Genomic DNA, 22,864 nt, shown 5'->3' on the forward strand with positions numbered 1-22,864 from the left:
AAACGAAGAGAGAAAGTAAGAAAGGAGGAAGGAAATGGCCGCCATTCGCTCCTGTGTACACTCAGCTGTCGGCCTCTTTTTACCCGCTTCTTCCTTCCAACCCTCTAACCTCAGCGATTCGAGGCCAGCCACCGCTTCTTAGAGACGATGTCCGCTTCGAGAATGAAAATTCTTTCCACGAACGAGGAATAATAAACGAAGGAGGAAGAGAGGGGAGGGAAGAAGAAGGAGGGGGCGCGTGTGCGTGGAAAGTCGCGAATACTTGCGACGATGCTTGCTTGGCCGCGCTCCCTCGTGCTCTCGCTTTCTCGGGACGAGTGAGAAACGAATCGACGGGGGTGGAAGAGAGGCGCCGCTCTCGAAGGGCGGAGAGGAGGAGGACGGATATAGGTTGTAAGTGAATTTTATTGCGCGATTATATTGAATCCCTCCGAGCCACCAGCCGCTGTCAAACTCCACCCTCGTTGTTCCACCCTTGCGGAGATGGTCCGATGCGGTGCTCAAACGTTTCCAACCCGCTTCCAAATTTCCACTTTTCGCTTCTTCTCCCGTTCTCTTATCCTTATTTAACAAGAATGTTTTTTTTTTTTTTTTTAATACAGTTTATTACAGAGTTTTCTTCTGTAGATTCCCTGACAGCTGTTATTGAGAATTAGAATCGGAATTTTAATCGGAACGTATTCGGTTGGACGAACGAAATAGGCGCGAAAGGGGAGGAAGCGGAGGCGTTTGAAGGAGGAATAAAAGTGGGGAATTTCTGGTTGGGATCTCTCTGGGGTGAGCACCACTTTTGAATCTCGAGGGTTGCACGGCGGTAGTTACCGGCGGCGGATACCGAATCGAAGCTCTTGCCCACAGGGATGTTTGCACGTTGGATCACGACCTCCATGGCAAAATTCACCATAGCAAAACCTTGCTATTCCCACCGGCGCGGGGCGAGGCCCTCTCTCTCTCTCTCTCTCTCTCTCTCCATCCCGATATTTTCGATCCCTTCCTGCCTTTTCTTGTTTCACCGATCGCTTCCAACCCGCGCCACTACTCTTTTCCAATTTAATATCGCGTCACTACGAGCTCGCTCTGTAAACTCTGCTCGACCGATCTTCGTAAAAAGATTTCGATGAAGAAGAAAAAAAAAAAAAAAAGAAAAATGATTCGACGTATCCTTTTTTTTTTTTTTTTTTTTTAAATAAGAAATAACAAATCGATCCTCCAAATATTTGAGATGGAAAAGGGGGAAAGAATAGAGATATTTCTAGAATGGAGCGAAATTAGGCATGGAGATCCGATAGTTTTGCTCGGCTGAGTGCTCGTCTTATCCCCGAGGACAGGAAGAAGGAGAAGGAGGTCTTCCCGCCACGGTCTTATTGGCCCTCCTTCAAAGAGGCAGCCAGTTGCTCCCTCGAGATGGCGCGCGCAAAGGGGGGGAAAGATGGTCGAATTAATTCCTCGACTATCGTTTCCTCCGCTCCTTCGTTACGAATGTAATCGCTGCTCCTCTTTCTTTTCATCCTCTTCGTCCGCCTCGCCTCGAGTGTTTGCCCGCTTCCGTTTCCTTCCTTCCTTCCTTCTCGATCGATCGATCCTTAATCCTCCGTCGAATATTCTCTGAAACAGGGGTGAATTTTTCGTATGATTTTTAATAAACACCCGGATCAGGACAGCCAGATGTACCGCACGCCCACTTGACTCGAAACGGCGGAGGAGCGAGAGAGAGAGAGCACTACGCTCGGCGTACGTTCGTGTACGGCTTAAACCACTCGATGAGCACAAAACTGACGGACGGACAGGCCCTGCATCGAACATATTACGTTCGAAGCACGCGGAACAAAGCTACGCCATTGTTTCGTGCCGTCAATAATCCACTTGGCCCGACTTGGAGGACCGGCCAGGGGGGCGGCACAATTGGAAAAAGCGGCGTGGAAACCGGGAAACCGATGCCCCACGGGGGTCCGGAGAGGAGAAAGGAAGAGAGGAGGGAGGAGGCATTCGATTCCGAATCAAGACCTCCTCCGAAGATAGAAGAAAAGATTCCCTTCCTCTCTTATTCCTCGATTTGATCGGCCACCTTACGATTTATCATTCGTTTTTCTTCCACCAATTTTGTTTAACAGAAACGTCTTCACGACGTTGGATCGATGTTTATTCACGTTCGATTTCTTTAAAATATCGCTTCGTAAACTCTTTACGTTTATAATCTTATGAAATGATATACTATCGAGCGGTTAGATATTTTTATATTCTGAAATTAGATCGAATTACATTTTTCAAAGTTTTTGAGTTTTGCAAGCGTGGAATGAAATTGGCTCGAGCGAGGGTGAGTTTGATTTCTCGTTGTTAAATAAAGAAATTGTTTCTATTTATTAAAAAATTGACGACAGAGAGAAGGAAAATAGTGATAAAAATAGAAATTTAGTGGTAAAAATAAGAATAGTAGATATAATACTTGCCCTGACAAACCGAGGATACATCTTGGTAATTACTTTATTATTAAAATTTTCTCTCTTTATTAAGATATTAATAAAAATATATATATATATACAAAGTTTTATAATTTGTGCGTGAAATCATTTTAAGTTAGCTAAGAACGAGCGCGGGAGTTGTTGGTCGATTAATTCGGAGCATGTTCACCATCTTCGCTTCGTTTGCTCGATCGATTCCACGGGCGAACAAGTTGCTGTTCTTAGAGGCAATCCGCTCTTCGACGTCGGCTTCGTCGTAAACTTCGTCCGCGAGCCAATTTTTCACCGATCGATTGAAGCGCGATAGGCGCTTCCGTGGAAGAATATGGCGGATGAGGAAGCAGGTCTTATTGGCGATAGACACGACGCTCAACACGTGGACGCGCAGTTGTAGTGGAAGACGATGTGATTCTTTTTGCGCGGTCTCGAATGCAATCAAGTCGAATCGCCGCTTTTTTGAAAAAGGATTAAACAAAACGCCAACCAAATTTTTAAAGAAACTAGAAAACCGAAATAATCATGCACCCAATATTTCTTTCCCAATATCTTCTCGACAATTTTTCTCCATGTTTCTCGACAATTTAAGGAAATTTTGGAGGAGGCCGCTCGAAGAAGGAAAATTTATATTCTAATAGAATCTGGTAGAATTGCATTTAGCGTCTACCTTCGTTCCAGAATGTGAAGCACGAACTTCGCTCGTTTAGCTCGTGTCCTCTCGTTTCGCCCACTCCTCCAAATTTACTTGTCAACCTTCGAATTCTACCTGCCGCGATGCAGCAGAAACCGAAATCGAAAGGAAGGAGATTCCGCTTCGAGAATGCCGAGCACGAGGACGACGGGTAACGAAAGTATTCGAACGTTTCCACGAATCGTTCTCAAATTTTACCGACGAATTTTAATCTTGAAACTTCCGTCCTGCTACACACCCCTCGTTGTCTTGAACAAGTTAACCCTTTCGCTACGGGCGACTTCTCCGCCGCGCCAACGAGCCGCAGCACCGAAAATGTGCTCGAGGAAGATCGTCAGCGGTCGCGTTTACCAGCCTCGCCGAGTTGCTTGACGGTGTTCATTTAAAAAAAAAAACTTTCCTCGAAACACGCTCACTTTTAATTACAATCAAATAACATTACAAAGAATACATTAATATGATGTAATTGTATGATAATAATAATTGTTTATACGTCTTCTTGTCTTATTTTTCATCGTTTCAAGGGATGGGATAAAATTTATTCAAAAATAATTAAATAGGGGTAAACAAATTTGAAAAATAAGAAAAAAAGAAGGTAAATTATCTTTTGCTAACTTTATTCTCCATTCGTTTCCAAACTGATTTGACATTTTTTTTCGATGATTTTTATTATCGAGAAATACATATAAAAACAAAATATCGATGCTACGTTTCCACTCGCTCGTCATACGCTCGACATTTTATGCAAAGCGATTATAGTCGCCCGTAGTACCTCGACGGCATCTTATGCAGAGCGATTACAGTCAGCCGTAATATCTCAGTGGCATCATCTTATGCAGAGTAACTATAATCACCTGTAATATTTCAGTGGCATTTTATGGAGAACGATTATAGTAAGCAGAGCGACTATAGTCGTCCATAATATCTCAATGGCATTTTATAAAGAATGACTATATTAAACAGAGCGATTACAGTAAGCAGAGCGACTATAGTCGTCCATAGTATCTCAATGGCATTTTATAAAGAATGACTATATTACATAGAGCGACTATAGTAAGCAGAGCAACTATAGTCGTCCATAACGCTTCGATGGTGTCTTATGCAAAGCTACTATAGTCAGCCATAATATCTCAATGACATCATCTCATGCAGAGTGACTATAATCACCTGTAATCTCAGTGGCATTTTATGGAGAGCGGTTATAGTAAGCAGAGCGACTATAGTCGTCCATAGTATCTCAATGGCATTTTATAAAGAATGACTATATTACATAGAGCGACTAGTAGTAAGCAGAGCAACTATAGTCGTCCATAACGCTTCGATGGTGTCTTATGCAAAGCTACTATAGTCAGCCATAATATCTCAATGACATCATCTCATGCAGAGTGACTATAATCACCTGTAATCTCAGTGGCATTTTATGGAGAGCGATTATAGTAAGCAGAGCGACTATAGTCGCCCATAGTATCTCAATGGCATTTTTTAAAGAATGACTATATTAAACAGAACGATTACAGTAAGCAGAGCGACTATTGTAAACAGAACGATTAGTCGGCCTCAGTGGCATTATTTTATACAGAACGACTATAGTAAGCAGAATGACTATAGTGAGTAGAGCGATTAGTCGGCCATAGTACCTCAATGGCATCATTTTATGCAGAACGACTATAGTCAATCGTAATATCTCGGTGGCATCCTATTCAGAATGATTAAATCATAGTATCTCAGTGGCATCATCTTATGCAGAGTGACTATAATCACCTGTAATATTTCATGGAGAGCCATTATAGTAAGCAGAACGATTAGTCGGCCATAGTACCTCAATGGCATTATTTTATGCAAAACGACTATAGTAAGTAGAGCGATTAGTCGGCCATAGTACCTCAATGGCATCATCTTATGCAGAGCGACTATAATCGCCCTTGATAACGAAAGGATTAACATATATATATATATTTCGTTCGTCAAAAATTGCAAACGTTACTCGAATCCTCTCGTTACCCGGCAGAGAAAGAAAACTTGTTTGAGAAGATCAATCGAAAGAAGCTTCCCTCCTCTTCCCTTATCTCGATCGTTGCGAGGATGACCGCGACGAAAAACGGGGAATTAATTAACCGTTGAGGAAGGTCCGGATGGGTAAATATGGCGGGCGGTTTGGATATCGGTCCCGTCCGTGGAACCCGGCTCTAAACGGCGGCAATCGAATGATTAAAGGCAGCCTCGCCCGGATGCGCCGGATAGGGCGAAATTCCCGACGGAAATCAGAGTCGCTGCTGGCCGTCCGCCTCCACCCTCTTTCTAACCATCCACCTCCTTCGGCCTCCAACCCGTTCTCAAAGCCGAAGTCGCTCCTTCTAAACCCTCCGCCAATCCACCGTCCCCTCTCGGCAAACACGAATTCTCGAGGATACGTGGAGGATCGAGTCAGTCGGGTGACGATTATTCGATCGCGCGTGTTTCGAAATTTTCGACACGAATGTATCTCGACCGAGATCTCTTGGATTATTCCCGTTGCGTTTTGAACGGATCGGATAAATTCGCAGGCAAGCGCTGGGGCGAGCAAACAATATAGATAAAATGTAAAAAGTTAAATGCAAGCTCAAAATCGCGAGAAATATATGTATTTAAATTTCGAGAAAAAATAAGGAAAGAAGCGAAAAACGAGAATCGTAACTGCGAAGAACGAGACGAGAGAGAAACGAGGGGAGGAGAGAAGGGAGAATGGTTGGCGCGAAGGTAGCCGCTCGTGTCGAAGGAAAAAATCGCTTTGGAATAATCGCAGGAATAATCGAGACCAAGTTCCGGTTGGCAACGACGTCGGCTTGTGTCACTCCCTGGTGTCCTTCCCTAATGCTCCTTTCCGGCCAATCCTCTATTCCGCCGCCGAGGAAAGAAGATCGAGATGGTGCGGAAATCGATCCTGGTTTACGATCTGCTCAGGACCGAGCAGCCGGAAGAGGGTTTCACCGAGAAGGAGATCGTTGAGCAGATCAGTAACAAACACGACATCATGCCCGGGAAAGCACTTCGAAAGCAAGTGGCTGTGGCGCTTCGTCGTGGCGTCGATTTCGGCATCATAGCCAAGAAGAATAACAAATTTAGGTTGGAATTCATCTCTCTCTCTCTCTCTCTCTCTCTCTTTTTCTTTGAATGAAAAAATATATACACGATTTTCCTGACGTGACGCGAGCAGATTCGATCCCGACACAGCGAAAGGTAATATGACGAAGCGAACTTCCTTGAGGAGGAACACGAATCGGGGAAGGAATAAGAAGAGGAGCGCGAGGAAGGGGACGAAGACGAAGAACGAGCGGAAACGAGCGGGCGAGAGAAAGAGCGCGAAAAATCGTAATCAGAAACGGACGCTACCGCAGCCAAAATTGCCAAAATCGTGGACACCGAACAGGAGAAACTTGGTTGACGAGCCCGTGTCGAAAGTGAAGAAAATTTAAGTCCGCAATCTTTCGAAACGTTTATTAAACGACGGTCCCCCTCGGTTTTAATTGTACGTCTGTCTTATAGAAATATTTCTTAAGTATATTTATATAGGAATTTCTATTTCTTTGCCTCCTTTTTTTATTTTTATTAATCGTTTCGTCCGTCGTTCGAATCCAACATTTTTTTGTTCCCTCAAAAAAATTAACTCAATCGCCCGACCAATTGATTGTTACAAAATTACAGTAATTTGTGTTCTCCCCTAAATGTGGTCTCCCATTAATTTGAAAAAAAAAAAAAAAGAAAAAAACTGCTCTAGATATACTCATTCTCGAATTATAATCATCCTTCAAAAATATCTCCACCTACGAAAAATTCGAAGAAGTGGAAATCGATCGAAATCCATTCCCATGAAATCCAGCTTCCGTCATCGAGACATATATATATAGATCCTGTTAGGCGAAACTGCAACGACCCGGCTCGTGAACTCGTAATCTTTCTAGCGAAACGATGGAAAACGATGGATAGAGCGTTGTTCGGGAACGTTTCATTCGGGATGACCGTCCATCGATTGGACACGGCCACTACTCTCTTTTCGATCCTTCGAAAAGGCTGCCGCGCCGAGGATTTTCCCATTGGAGGGATGAAATATAGCGCGCGAATATCCAAGCCGGATATACCATGAAAACGCGCGGAACGAATCGTTTGAGGCAGGTTTGCACGCTAGGAAGCACCTGTTATCGAAGCAACGATTAGACAGAAGCTTCGAGAATAAAAATTTTCTAGGGAAGAATCTTTTTTTAAATTTATTTTCGCGTAAATTCACGCGCTCGTTGTTGGTCGAATCATCTCGAATCGGTATTCCATCCGGCCCGGTTGCATGCGGGGCGCATGCACGATAAGTGGACGTAGTCTTTTGTTCGAGAGATCGTACAATGTCGGGCTAATAGGTCGATTCCTGTTAAGGGTCGGTGTCCAAAAGGGCGACGTAAAAGCGCGGATGACCACCATATGCTCGGTTACGGGGCTAATCCGATTCGTGACTTTGCGTGACTGCGCGATAATCGCAGGTTCCGCGGCTAATCAGCGATATTGGCGCGAACAAAGGGAGGAATTTTTCGTGGAAATTTTCTGGTAATTGGAGTAGTTTCGTCGCAGATCCCTCGAAACTGATAAATTTCATTTTTCGAAATGAAAATTAAACATGTTGTACAATTTTAATCTAAAAAGAGAAACACGCGTTTTGAATAAACGGCCGTCTGTCCGTTCCGAGAAAGGAAAAAGGAATATTCAAATTGACGCACAAAAAGGAGGAAAAACCGTCGCCTCTTTCTATTCAAACCGGGCAGAAATTTTATTGTCCCACAATCAGACACCATTATACGAGGAGGGGGAGCCTCCCGTCTAAGAATTTTCGTTCCTCCATTTTCGAGATACCTTACGATAATAAAGTTTGTTTGATATGCGTCCCAACGAGGAAAAAAAAAAAAAAAGAAAGAAAGAAAAAGAGGAACGCGCGTGTCGCAGGTGTTTCACCTTTCTCGATTCGATTTTTCGAACGGAACAGACACTCGCACTGTCTCCCGACACGTGTCACCGCAAGATCCGGTTTCCGGTTCTCACGTCCCCAACGATACAGCCCTTTCCGTCCCACGCGTTTTCTTCCATTCTCTTTCTCTTTCTTTTTTTTTTTTTTTTTAATCATTCTAGCAATCACGCTACTTGCTCGACGAAGGCAGGCGTCCAAGGAGGAATTATTCGGAAGATGCGAGAGGATAACCTGGAGGAAAATCTGGCCCTTGTTTGCCGCGAAAACAAAGAGGAGGGGAGCCGGATACAAAGGAGGTGGTCGATCGTGAACGGCGATATAATCGGACGGAACGTTTCCACGTACGAAGGCTCGTGCGAGGCTGAGTGTTGGTCGAGGGTTGCTCGACGACACAAAGGCCGACGTCGTCGTCTCGCGTCCACCTAATTAGGAGGTTTATTGTTACGGGCCCCCCTCCTCTATTGGCGTCAAGCGTGATATATTGTCCACGATTCTTTTCCCAATTTTAATCGTGCCTCGTTAGTCGAACCGATCGAGACGAGGATGGATCGATTGAAAGTTTTTCCTCGCTCGTTCGTGAGAAACGATTATTAAACATTCGAGGAAGAAACTTGACTCGAAAGGGTTAATCTTGAGGAAGATTTGGAAGGAGAAGCGATAAACGTTTTAGCAGGAGCAAGTAGGTTCTTGGCTGGCCGCGAGTATTACGTTAGAATTGCGCAGAAGGGAACGGATACAACGGTAGGCGAGCACGGTAACAACGCGTTTCTTGTGGCGAGAAACGTCTGACATCTGGGCCGTCCTTATCTCCGCGTTATCATTTTTGAGATTAGCCGTGGTAGTCGCGCGTTTGCTCTGTCCTCTCTCTCTCTCTCTCTGTGTACCTTGGCTGTATCGCCGTCCTGCCACGCCAAACTCCCTTCCTTTAAGCCGCGTTCACGCTCAGAATCGAAAATTTGCTCGAGAGGAGAAGCGAATAAAATACAACCTTCGTTCGAGCAAATTATTTTCCACCAAACTCTCGATATTTTTAAACGAATTTTTCAACACGTGTATAACACGAAAACCTCTTCCCCACGTGGTAAGAGAGGTAGTTTGGATCGGTGTGAGAACGGCTTAACAACGAAGAAGGACGCGCCGATTACCGAGCATGGCAAGAAGAAGACTATCTAGGTAGATTTTCCGGCATGGGAATGCGATAGCGGCTCTGGCTGAGCAAACACGGGCAAACGCTCGTGAAGAAGGGAAACGCAGTCGCGTTTAAGCGATCGAGGATACGACAATTCTTCTCCCGCGATTACGATTGAAATCTGAAACTCGTTGTACCCGTGATAACGGTTCAAAAAAAAAAAAAAAAAAAAATTTCGCGGTAAATACGAATAGTCGCCGCGTTGTCGCCGATTAAAAAACCCCCCCGAACGCCAAACAAATCCTTCAAATTTCACGATATTTCCTGGAGGAGGGGAGGGGGAAAGGAGTAATCGAAAAAAGAAAAAAAAAAAAAAAAAAAAATATCGGGATTATTTGTAGAAGGATAGCTGCAGGCGAGAATGCATCGCCGTTTAGCAGATGGCCACGCGACAAATTTTTTAACGTGTAACGTTCACGATTGGCATTCGCCATTTTTACAGTTCCGCGATGTAAATATTGGAGCTAGTCCCATCGTTCCATCGCGTGAAAATCGAAGCGAGGAGGAGGGAGGAGAAACCGGCGGGGGGGGAGGGGAGGGGACGGAAGCCGATTGTGAGCCGATCGGGCGGAAAAAAATATCGCTTTTGGCTCCGTGATCCACTCCCTCCTCCTCTTCTCATTATTCTCGAGCCCTCTCGAGGCCGACAATGCCAGGCCTCGAGCAGCGCAACCTGTTCCCTTTCAGGCCGCAAACTCACTTCTGGCCACGGTGAACCGGTGGTGTTCGTAGCAAAGGAGAGATCGAGAGATCTCCTTTTCCCAAACAAGATATCACTAATAATCGGTCCCTGATTCACGATAATCGACTCTGGATAACAAGAATCTGGACAACAATCTGGGGGGGGGGGGGGAAGGTGGCCTTCGATCCGGAAGGAAGAGAATGCAGGGAGGGTGTGCGACGACAAGGAGGCGCGGAGAAAGAGAAAGAGAGGCACGGATCAAGGATAGTCTTTGCCAAATACCAATATTTGCGACCGCCCTGTTGGTACCTCTGCTCCGACTCGACCTGACCCGACTTAACTCCGACCGATCCGGCCGCAACTCGACTACTCCCCTCCCCTCCTTCTCCGATCCGGATTATTTTCCGCGCGGCGGAAATAAAAACCTCTTCCTCCCCCGAAATAAAAACTTCACCTCGATCTCGACGAGGCTCGGCGGGAGGGGGTTCTCTAAGGGGGAGTTTTCGCGAAAAAAAAAGGGGGAGAGAAAGGCACGGTTTGTCGAAAACCACTGCGACAAGCAGCGGTGATTGATTTCGGGCGTGTATATATATATATATATATATATATGTGTACAGGATACGGAACGTAACGTAGCCCGATTGGCTTCTCGCCCGAGGGCACCGAGGAGCAGAGAGCGAGAAGCAGGGGTCGGCAGTTATATTACGCGGTGTGTTGCGACTGTCGCTGGTGTCGGCACATAGCGGGTCGCGTCCGATGCAATAAATAATAATTAGGCGCTAATTAGCGGCGGCCATGTTGGCCGCCGGCAGTTGTCGGGGGGGGGGAGCGATGCCGGAGGGAGGGGGTGGTGGAGGCCGGTTTAATCACGTCACACACGGACGCAACACCGTATCGCTCGATGTACCAACGCACCATCCATATATGTATGTATGTATATACGTATAATAGGTGTGTGTGAAAACGAGCGAGAGATGGCGCGCGCGCGAGCGCACACCAGCTTGTCCCGGACATGTTGACGATGTAGGGGCTAGCTCGTGCGGTCGTACGATAATACAACGAGCAACGAGGGTGGACGGCGGAAGCGACGGTGGGAGAGGAAGGTGGACGTTGGATGGTGGATGCTGGATGGTGGATGCCGCTGGTGGGATGGCGGTGCACGAGGTGGTCGATTTCACGCGGTCGATCGCTGAACCCGCAGCTCCACCCCCGTGTGCTCGCGCTCAAACCCGTTCCAAGAGTCGTCGTCTTCCGAACGTATCCGTATCCTTCTTCCTTTCCCGAAAAAGTTCGATCGAGGAGGGATGGTTTTGGGATCCTCTCCAAGTATCTTGGAGTATGCGAGAAAATCGTGTGAATGGATGCGTAGGAGGAGGAGGAGGAGGAGGAGGATTAAGATCCGTTAATAAATTCGAGGAAACGGTGTTGATCCCGTTAAGTTCGAACGAGACGGTTTTAACAGATTTGCGCGTTTCGGACGATCTCGCGCGTATATCACGTAAAGTGTATACATTCCTTGCTGCTTCGAGATCGAACAGCTCCTCGAGGACTTTTACGAAACTTTTTCGTAGTAAAAGGAAATCCCAATTACGCGAGCTTTTAATTAATCCGCATCCGTAACGAGAAATTAGCCTGGCCAACTTTGAAATTTTTCCGAAAATTGCTCTCTCTCTTCTTTATCTTTGGTAGGAGCTCGATCTCGTTTTTTCGTTGTGACGAGGGAGGCGCAAAAGGGAGAGAAGGAAAAGAGAGAGAGAGAGAGAGAGGAAAGAAGCCGCAAAGTGTAACATCTCCGCGAGGCTCTCAATATTCATGTGTGTAGACGTTATCGCGCGCGAGCGGTGTGGGTTTAACCTGTTATTCCGAATAGTTTGTTTGGCTGTCAACAGAGTCCTTTTTGAGAGTGCCTTAAAGGGCTCGTTAAATCACCACGGACATTTTCGCCTTTTACCTGCAAATTTTGCGGAACTCCCGTCACCCGAGTTTCCTCAAATATTGAAATTGGCTGCGGTTCCCGATGCGCGTCGCATTCTTCGACCATCCCTCCTCGTCGAAAAGACGAGGACCGAGAGAGAGAGAGAGAAAGAGGGGAATGTGAAACGAGGCGCGACCTCGTTCGTTTGCTCCCTTCCCACCTTCCTCCCCCACCTGTGAAGCGACTTCATTTACCCCGTGGAATAGAAATAGAACGCCCTTGAAAATCCCGTTTAAGGGCCTCGAACGTTTGCTTGCCAAAGAAAAATAACGAAACGCGTGTCTTACTGATGATACCGTAACCGATACGTAGCAACCTCCTTCCTTCTTTCCCCCTTTCTCTCTCTCTCTCTCTCTCTTTCATTTCGTTCGATCGATTTTTCGGTCGCGTTAAACGATTTTAAAATGGCGAGGTTTCGTTGTTGTTGTTGTTGTTGTCGAAAATTCATTGAAAGGTAATGGGGCAACGATGACGTTGAGTTGCGGCGAAATGCGGGCGTGGAGAGAAAGAGAAAAAGCGGTGGAGAGAGAGAGAGAGAGGAGAAGAAGGGTGGTGGTATCGTAATTCTGTCGCATTACCATTTAGATTAGTTAGATTTGCAGGTAAACAGGCAGGCGACCGATCACACGACACAAACGTACCAAGTCGCATATTCGTGTATATATTCGTGGTCGGCCCAGGTTGGTTGACATTTTAATTTCATCGCGATAATTACTTTGAAACGGATGGCTTTTTAAATAGATTGAAATATTTTTGCGCCGCGAACACGCCCGCATTCGTATAATTAATGCATTTTCAGGCCACACGCTGGTTTTCGCTGCGAATTTTTAACTCTCTCTCTCTCTCTCTCTCTCTCTGACGCATACACGTGTTTTGCTTCATTCGCTGTTCCGCCAGTGTTTGATGGATCGGTAGAGGAAAGGAAGAAACTCGGGAGGGAAAGAATTTCACGCAGTTTGGAAATCGTAAAGGATTTTGCGCTCGCAATGGAAAATGTGAGTCAAGCGGTAAGCGTTTTCTTGTAACATCGGTAGCCCCGTTTATTCGATCGCTATTGTACTTCCACTTGACCGACCCCTAGAGCAAACCCTTTCCTTTGATGTCCCTTTCTTCCCTTCCGCGTTGTTCAATCATAATCAAAGAGCGGAGGATCGAGTGACAAGCAACTGCACTCGGATTATCCGCCGTGATTAAAAGCATCGACGATTATTCCGTCGAAACGTATCGCTCGAAAATTTCTATTCGCGAATATGCTCTTCTTCCCCTTCCCTCCTCCTCCTCCCCCCCCCACTTTTTTCCAAATTTCCAAGATTTTATCACTCGTAAATCGGATCATCACTCGTTTCGCTCGTTCGAACGATCTCGAACGAGGAGTAATTCGAACTTATTCGCACGCCTGAAGTATCACGAAATCGTTGTAATAATTTGGAAACTCTTGTTAAAAATCGAAGATGGATAAAGTGAATTGGAATTCGAAATTTGGAGAGTTGCGATCGTAGGGAGAAATGGGGAAGGAAGGTTACTTGCGCTAATACAATTATTCGCAACAACAACAACAACAACAACAACGAGAATAACAATAAGAAAGGAGGAATGGATTTAAAGGCGAGAGGGGTGGTTTAAAGCCGGTTGCTCCCCAGGGGGGATGGCGGTATCGCGACAGACGGCCCGTGCAAACAATGGGTCCGGCTCCTTGGGCGTAGGTTAGGCGTAGGTGGAGCGGTGTATGCGCGAGGTGCTTATTGGGTCCGGTGGGAGCTGGTGCGGAGCGGAGAGAAACAACCCTCTGGCCAAACACGGCAACATCAATCAGCACCAGTCACTCGAGCGTCGACCATTGGCGCCAACATCGCGATATTGCCTGCATTTACATCCGGCCAGGAAAAACGTAATGCTCGACCGCGACATCGATGGGCCGGTCCCCCCCTCCCCCCCCCTCCCCCCAACCTTTCGAACGCGGCCATCGATCCCGCCCGCTCTCCATATTATTCCCTGATCCTCCTCCTCCTCCTCCTCCACCTCTTCCATCCCCTCCATCGTACCTGATCTCCTCTTCCTCCCGTCGTTTCTCGCCAAGAGATCTCGAGAGTCTTCGAAGCGAGAAGTTGGGGATAGGAATCTTCTATTTATAAAATCGAAGAGAACGAAACAATCCGACGTTTTTTATTTTTTTCTTTTTCTATTATTAAGAACCGCAAAAGTACAAACATAAGCGGTCCATAAACATATTTATATTCGATTTGCAGCAGTCGATGGACCGATTAACAGGTTGCACGACGATCCGACGAAGGGGTCGTCAGTTTTATCGTTGCCGTGTCGCGGTAAATATATAAAGCGGAGGGGGTGAAGGAGGGGTCGTAACGATATTAAATTAATTCGAGATCCCCGTGAACGGAGGGGGGAGGGGGGGGGGATCGGTGCGCGAAATTGTCGGCCGTCCTACGGCAGGGAGGATGGAATTATGCGCGTCGGCTTACAATAATATAGGCGCTAATGCCATGCAAACCGACGGCCCTTCCCCCTCCCCCCCCCTCTATCCCCATCCGTCCATACAGCAAACACTCCACCTTGTTTTCCCTTTCGCCTCCTAAGAATGCGTCTTAATTTTTTCCCATTTTTCACATCGCATCGAGTGCCATCCACCAATTTTTCCAACGAGAGGAATTTGTTGTTCCCTCCGTTGTTTCTTCGCGTTTCTTCGCGTTTCCTCGAGAAATCTTGAAAAATTTGTCACGTTTAGAAGCTTAGAAAGAATAAAAGAATCCCTTTGTCGCGTTTAGAAATTGGGAAGAGAATCGTGGATATTAATAAGAAATTAGGTCGTTGGATTCGCGTGTAGTAGGGAGTAGGAAGTATTAATAAACAAAGCATCTAAGAATGCGTCTTAGTTTTTTCATCGAGCGCCGTCAATTTTTCAAAGAAGAGAAAAAGAGGAATTGTTGCTCCTCCGATGTTTCTGCAGACGATTCCACGTATTTGTCACGATGTAACTGGAATAAAAGAATCCCTTTGTTGCGTCTACGAAAGGATAGGTTTTAGAAATTGGGGGAACGATTAATATAAAATTATCTTTGATTCGCGTGTAATAGTAGGGGACACATCTTGAAAATATTGATAAAAAAAGGGCATCGAGACAATTTTTCGAACAAGAAAGGAACAAGAAATTTATTGTTTCTTAGTTGTTTCTGCAGACGATATCGCGTATTTGTCACGATGAAATGGAAGAACATTTCTCATGTCTATAAAAGAATAGGTTTTAAAAATTGGAGGAACGATTAATATAAAATTAGATCGTTGGATTCGCGCGTGTGGGAGTAAAGGAGCCGTATCTTGAAGGCAAAGAAAAGCCTCCTAAGAATTTTTTCACGCGACATCAATTTTTCCTGTTGTTTCTGCAGACGATGCCACGTATTTGTCACGATGAAACTGGAATAAAAGAATCCCTTTAACGCGTTTACGAAAGGATAGATTTTAGAAATTGGGGGAACGATTAATATAAAATTAGGTCGTTGGATTCGCGGGAGTCGTATCTTGAAGGCATTAACAAAGAAAAGCCTCCTAAGAATTTTTTCACGCGACATCAATTTTTCACGGAAACAAGAGGAATTGTTGTTTCTGCAGACGTATTTGTCACGATGAAATTGGAATGGAAGAACGTTTGTCGCGAAAGGGTAGGTTTGGGGAGAGTATCGTGGGAACGATTGATAAGGGGTATGGAATTAGGTCGGTGGATTCGCGTGAATCGTGCGTGGGAGTAGGGGTCGCGTTGCATCTTGGAGGTATTAATAAACAAAGCCTCCCCCCACGAGTGATACGGGGCAATCAGCTGAGCCTTCGACCCCGTTCACGGTTACACGAGGATGGTGGTGGTGATCCAGTGTTGTCATAGTGACTCAGTATTTGAACAAGAGCCCCGGTGCTACCCGGCCAATGAACGCCTCTACTTTCGGCGAGGAACAACGATCTCCGCGTCGAGAACGGCTCGAAAAATCTTCCCTCCCTTCGCTTCTCTCTCGAGAAATTCGATTTGAAAATTCGTGCGAATCCACAGGTTCGAAAGCGATATTTCTTCTCCATTCGAATTAACCCTCGTCCGTCGCTACTATCCTACGTTTATTGGTATCGCATTCTAAGGACTCTTGTCACGATGTTTTCTTTCAGTTTCTTAAACATGTACGTATACATAATTTTCACCGATCGAGATGATGCAGAATAAAATTCATGTACTCGATATATCCCCGGAAAAGTGATCTGACTTTGATATACGAGGAATACGAAGAAATCGATCAATAACGATTCTTAAACACGAGTGGAAACTTAAGTTAAGAATTATCATTTCTTCTCTTTCTCCAATTAACTGCTACAGACTCTCCAAGGATCGTATCGAAGGTATTTGGACCTTCGATCGATCGATCGATCGATCCACGATCTCGGTGGTGGCTAATGTGTCGGCGCACGGTGCGCGATGCCAACTGGTTCGTGAAGTTTGCCGATTCGCCAAGGAGCGAACGCGCGGCGTGGGTATTAGCCGTGATTCATTACACCATAAGTAACTCGGATGTTTGCGACGAGGAACAAATTTATTCACCGATAAATATTTTAGCTGCGTCGCGCGGATTACATCGCCCGACGGACGACGTTTATACCCTTTTATTTATCGGGCCGTTCGTATTATTCGGAGGCGAACAACTTTCGAACGGGGGATAAGAAAATTGGCTGCCTGCAGGTTGAAAATCGAGCCTTAGCCTTCGCATGAAAATTTCGCCCCGGCGAGATCGCTTCGGGGCGAATAAACCGTGCGACGAAAGTAAAATACGAAACGAGGGAGGGTGAGGGGAGGAACACGTACCGATGGAAAAACGAGCAGAACAGCAGCCGGCTGAACATTTTTCGAAATCGACGCTGCGTAATCATTGATAAGATCAAAAGCAAAAAGCGTGTATAAATTTGCCTTTCAAACTTTACCTTTCGCTCGCGCACCGTTTTATACGTTTATGCGTTCCACGCCGCTGCTCTTTTATTCCTCCTCTGTTATTACTGCCGTTGAAAAATCCCCTCCCAGCTCGTTCGTCCTCGCCTTCGTTCTAATCGTTTACAATATTTACCGTGAAAAAAAAGGAAACGAGAAGAAATTAACGATTTCGAAAACGAAAGATCCACCGATCACTCTGCATGAACGTATATATACACATATATCGTTCGATTCTCGAGAGCGAAGGCAATGGGATGAGGAAGTACGCGGCGTTCATAAGCGAGAAGGAAAGACGAGGAGGTGGCGCGCTGCGCGCCATCTTACGCGTCGTCACACGTCGGCAGGTATGGGTATCCATCCCATTTGCGACTAGTCGCATTATTGTTAGCCCTAGGTATGTACCATGCCGTGGCTGTACACAACGCTTGTGTACACACGTATCTCTGGCCCAGGTAGCTGCCACGTACGTAGGCTTCCTCCTCCGTGATCCATCCGGCGCGCGCGCGTTTCGACCTCCTCCGCGTTACGCGCGTGGAAATATATATATAAGGATGCGCGTTGCACGCGCGTGTGTCGGTCGGTGGATGCGGACGGGCGGATGGTGGAGACAGGGGGTGGTGTAATATAGAGAACGGCTAAAGGCGGACGTAATTTCCTGCCCGCCTGACAACGCTACAGACATGTTTGCGAACTCGACGCACACAACCTACTTAGAGGCTGCGTGTGTAGCCTCCTCCCCCCCTCCCCCCCCCGCCTCACGACACAATGCGCCGACACAAGCTTAATCTATTCCCCGCAGGTATGTACGGGCGCTGTATGCGATATATTCACGCGTGTGTGTGAACCCGGGTGCATCATCCCCGATGCGACCTGCATCGTCTGCTCTCCGGCCCTTTGATCCGAATACTCTCCTCCAGGAGGAGGAGGAGGAGGGTTTGGCCAATCGGGGGACACCGTAAGTCGTTGTTTCGGAGGGGGAGGGACGTCTTGCAAGGGCGAGCGGAGTGACCTCGACACATGCGCAAGTTTGTGCGGTTTGCTCGAGGACGGAGTTTGCCGATCGGCAAATTCCAACGGTAGTTAACTTGAGATTACCGATTCCGGTCGCGGATAGGTTTGGGGAGCGATTTTGGTCGCGTCCCCGAGATTCGCGTGCGGTTATGGGTTTCGGTGGATTTACCGGGTTGGTTACCTGAGGGTAAGAAGTTTGCGGGGGATCGAGATCGAATTAGTTTCGTCCAGTCGCCTTTATTAAACTTGGTCCCATCGATTTTTAACGCGGTTCTACGATGCTCGAGATCGGGGGAAGGGAAGGGAAGGTGATTCGAATCGATCGATCAATTTTTCCGCGATAATCTACGCGTCGATTTTTGAAATCGAAGGGAAGAGAAGTAATTCAATTGCGTGTCTTTATCGACGTTCCTTCGCTCGCGTTGATGTTCGAAATCAAGGGAAGGAAAGTTGATTAGAATCGATGGGAGATGTTTCGTAGAAGGAGAACCACGGCACTGCGATGGAACGATCGATCAATTTGTCGATCGTGTGTTCCAAATCAAGCGAAGAGAAATAATTCAATTGCGTGTCTTTATCGATCGACACTTTTTCCTCCATCGATTTTCACGCAACAATCTATTTTTGCGTTGTTCCAAATCAAGAAAAGGGAAATAATTCGAGTGTCTTTATCGACGTTTCTTCGCTCGCGTTGATGTTCGAAATCAAGGGAAGGGAAGTAATCCAGTTGTTTTATCGATCGAAACTTTTTCCTCGATCGATTTTCACGCAACAATCTATTTTTGCGTTGTTCCAAATCGAGAAAAGGGAAATAATTCAGTTGCGAATGTCTTTATCGACGTTTCTTCGCTCGCGTTGATGTTCGAAATCAAGGGAAGGGAAGTAATCCAGTTGTTTTATCGATCGAAACTTTTTCCTCGATCGATTTTCACGCAACGATATATACGCTCGAAATCAAGGGAAATAAAATTGATTGGAATCCAGGATGTTTCGTGTGGAAAAAAGACGAGGTTTTTTATCGAAACGCTTCATCCCCTTTTTTGGCTAGAGCGGAGGGGGGGGGGTTTGGAGGCGGCTTCGTCCAAACATTTCGGACAGCCTAAGGAAACACATTTGCCTGCGGACAAACACGGCGAAAGCCCGTGGCGAAGGCGAACCGTCTTGGCGCTGCCTCGAGGCGAAGTGGAACGCGGAATGTGTCTGGGACTGTTTGCACTGCAGGACAATATTCCGAGTCTTTTGAAGGACGAGAGCCGAGAGAGGAGCGCCGCTATTTTATCTCGCTTCCTTTCGTCCGTCCCCGATTTTTCTCCAACCATCATCTTTCGCGGCAGATCGAAAAAAAAGAAACGAAAATTCTTAAATTACTTCTCTTGGAATAAAAAATCGGGATAACGTTCGATGACGAAGCGGTGATAAGCGGCGTGATACATAGGCGAGCGTATACGTAGGCGAGGCGAAGGCATTACAAGTCTGGGGCGTTGGAGGCGTGATCCGAAAGACAAACAGATGCACCCTGGACGTCGGTTTTCCCATTGAAAATTCATCGCACAGGCAAAAGTGCGCCGGACCCTTTCGTCGCCCTATCGTGAATCAAGCCACCAGCGATTTCGTGCTCTTCCCCGGAGGCCCTTTCCCCTCTCCGCTCCCTTTTCTTTCTTTCTTTCTATCTTTCTTTTCTCCTGCCAATAGACCCCCCCCCCTCGCCCTCGGGTTATGAGATTTTATGAGAGCCAAAGCGGTTTAGGCGGCCCGAATTTCCTTCCCGATCTCCTATGAATCTCGATCGTCCGATTGTGCAGAGTCTTTTTTTTTTTTTTTTTTTTTTTCTTTTTCTTTTGATATTGATGATTACTTTTCGCAGAATCGACTCGAAAAGAGTGGAGAAACGGGCGCGTTGGACAAAATTATTCTTTTTTCCAGTTTTTCGAGATCTTTATTACAGAGATTTGAGAAAACAATACTGCTTTTTATTATTTCGTTAAATAAATACACGTATAAAATAAATAATTAACGTTGCGTTTGATCTAGTATAGAAAGAAAAAAAGAAAATACATAATAAATATATAAATAATCCTTAAAAGGAAAAAGTTGTAGCGAACAATTAACTTAGAAAGCGCTTCGACAAATATACCATAAACTGGATCTTGAGGATTGGAATATTCTAAGGAAACAGATGTTAAGGAAATAATCCTTTTTAGAAAAGAAGAAGTTGTAATTAATTGTGCTCGACAATCCTATCCTATGAATATGAGCCTAAACAGTGATAATTCAACAAAATAATAATAAAAACAATAAATATACCATATCAAGCGCTCAGAGATTGAAAGGAACAAAATAGATAAACAGCGATAGAAATGCATATATTGTGATACAAAATAGCTTAAAATTAACCTATGAATCAACAGTTAGATTAAAGAAATCCGCCAGATGGCGAATGTTCGATTGTATACGTCATACGGCGACCAAAAAACTTAATTAAAATTAATTCTAATATAGTTTTGCGAATAAAATATATATACTTTTCGTACATTCGACGATGTTATCGCGTGGAAACTTATCATTACCTTTAATTTAGAAAAAAGCAAAAGAAAACTTATCGATAATTTTAAATTAAAATAGATGATTTCGAGACAAATTTGTAAAAATAAAATTGAAATTTCAAAACGGTTCTTAAAAATTTTACAGAATATTTCTCAACTATTGAAACGTGGCCGACGATCGATTATCGATCAGCTCTACATTCTGTTTGATCTGTAAACGTTTAAGAAGAGGATTTAAAAAATTTTGATATATAAGAGTTTGCACGCACACGATCGAAACAATTATTTTTCATACGTATGAAAATGAATTTCATACCAGTTAACACATGTTATTCGAATCAAACACAAACGTGTGCGACGTTTCGTCCAATTTGTCAAGCCGCGGCCAGGGAAACAGCTTCGCTTCGCCTCCTTTCAGAGGCTGCCGAGAAAGCTGGCCGAATATGAGACCTCGAATAGAAGTTTTCGAGTTATTGCCTCGTATTGCCGCGCGCAAACAGAGAACAAAGCGGTAAATCTTGACGCTTCGTTCTTCCACCGAATTTCATTTCTCTCGTTTCCACGTTTTCGTTTTCGATCCGTTTTCGAGAATTCTCGATAAAAACACGAAGAAAAGTTTCTTTCGGAAAGATGTTTCACTCGTTTCCAAACTGCGTTCGTTTCGTAAACGAGGCGTACGAGTAGTTGATCACCATGAATTCTGATTGATCAGAAACCTTATCGAGAAAGATGCGATCGAGAATATAATAAGATAATAAAATCCCGCATACTCGATTCGATCCTCCGTTTACTTGTAAAAAAAAAAAAAAAAAAAAAAAAAAGAAAAAAGGAAAAGAAGAGAGGTACGATCCCATCCTCCTAATAGAAACGCCCAACAGAAAATCTGAACGAGGCTCGCGTGCCACTTGCTCGCCGTGGGCAATAAAACGATGGTCGGATAAATATGAAATTAAAGAGGAATACGGCAAAGGGAGAGCGATGAGAGAGAAAACGAGGGGGAAGAGCGAGAAAATAAGAAGAAGAAGAGGAGGAGGAGGAGGAGGAGGGATAAGAATAAGAATAAGACGGGAAGAAGAAAAGATTTCTGGGTAGGGTGGTGGTGGTGGTGGTGGTGGAAGTGTGTTCGCAAACTCCCTCCACAAGCCCGAAATTCTCCGCGGCGGGAAGTCGTTAGGCGTTTTCTGACGCGAGATAAAATTCTGGGAAGCACGTTGAAACGACTCTCTACTCCGGGGCCTGGGTATTGTTTTAACGTGTTTGAGTCAAATATTGACGCAAGTTGGGCTCGCAAGCCAGCCTGGAACGAAACGGAACGGAAGAGACGAGAGAATGGCGGGCGAGAGGCCGCGGGACCAGATACGGGAGGGGTGGGGAGGGGTGGAGAGAGAGAGACAGAGGGAGAGACGGGACGGGGCGACCCACATACAACATCCAACAGCGCGAGAAAGGCCGCCGTCTCGCGGTAACGAAGGAGCAGGAAGCGACGCTTGAGAAAGAATTCTACAATTCTTCGTCCTCTTCTTTCGATCGATCCTTCGACGGCGAGGAGGGCGAGAAATTTCGAGAGGAGAAGGACAAAGGAAGAGGACGAGGACGACGACGACGACGACGACGACGACGACGACAACGGGGATGGTCGTGGCGGTGAGAAACGATGTCACGGTACGGTGTTTTCGTTCACGGGGGAAGAAAAGACGATCGGGACGATCGATTGTTGGGAGGAGGAGGGAAGGGCGGGGGAGGCCATTTCTTGGCCATCCGTTTAGGGCATTTAGGCAACAGTTTAACAGGGGCCGTTTCACCGGCCTCTTTCTCTCTCTCTGAATGGCCGTGTAACGTATTGCAAACATTTTACCGGCGGCGGGCAACGATCAGGCGGAGGGGCGAGCGCCGAAGGGGGATGGCAGACGATTTCGACCGGTAGGACATTGTGCCTAATGTTTGGACATGTGTTCCGCTCCGGTCACGCCTTTTGTTATCATATTCTATGCATGTTTGCCCGCTTAAAATGTTGTTTTAGCGCTCGCGCCGCCGCCGCCGTGCATTCCCTTTCGCACCGGCTTGACACGCGCAACCTCCACGGATGACGATGGATCGTCTTGTTCCTTCCTTCGAGAGCGGCAAAAGTCTTGCTTGCTCCCCTTTCAACCCCTTTTCTCGCGACACAATGGGAGAACGCGTGCCCCGATCTCTCCTCGATCGAATTTTACGAGCTACGTGATGATGCTCGTAAGACGATCGAGAAGAAAAATAAAGGGGAGGGGGAGAGAGAAAAATGTGGGATAATCGCGGAGATCGATGCTGATCGAGCCCGTTTCCCGGCGAAAAGTCAATTAATAGCACGACTGGTTGCACGAAATT

At 45.9% G+C, this 22,864-nt stretch overlaps 1 protein-coding gene and 1 long non-coding RNA gene across 2 annotated transcripts in view; one reads left to right on the top strand and one right to left on the bottom strand.

Annotated features, from left to right (window-relative positions):
- Positions 1 to 578: 578 nt before the first annotated feature.
- LOC147658784 (uncharacterized) overlaps positions 579 to 22,864 on the bottom strand; it is a 44,599-nt gene continuing 22,313 nt past the window's right edge. The window contains exon 2 of the long non-coding RNA XR_015291417.1: positions 579 to 1,605. This is a non-coding gene — a long non-coding RNA (uncharacterized LOC147658784). The remainder of the gene's footprint in view (positions 1,606 to 22,864) is intronic.
- LOC147658785 (uncharacterized) lies at positions 5,855 to 6,849 on the top strand. The gene is made up of 2 exons (XM_086905611.1): positions 5,855 to 6,249; positions 6,341 to 6,849. Exons 1-2 carry the CDS (start codon positions 6,050 to 6,052, stop codon positions 6,597 to 6,599), a joined length of 459 nt encoding a protein of 152 aa, XP_086761737.1. The 5' UTR covers positions 5,855 to 6,049; the 3' UTR covers positions 6,600 to 6,849.

Source organism: Apis florea, unplaced genomic scaffold, assembly GCF_048593485.1.
Source record: "Apis florea isolate Af1SG1 unplaced genomic scaffold, ASM4859348v1 contig_1615_pilon, whole genome shotgun sequence".
NCBI lineage: Eukaryota > Metazoa > Arthropoda > Insecta > Hymenoptera > Apidae > Apis > Apis florea.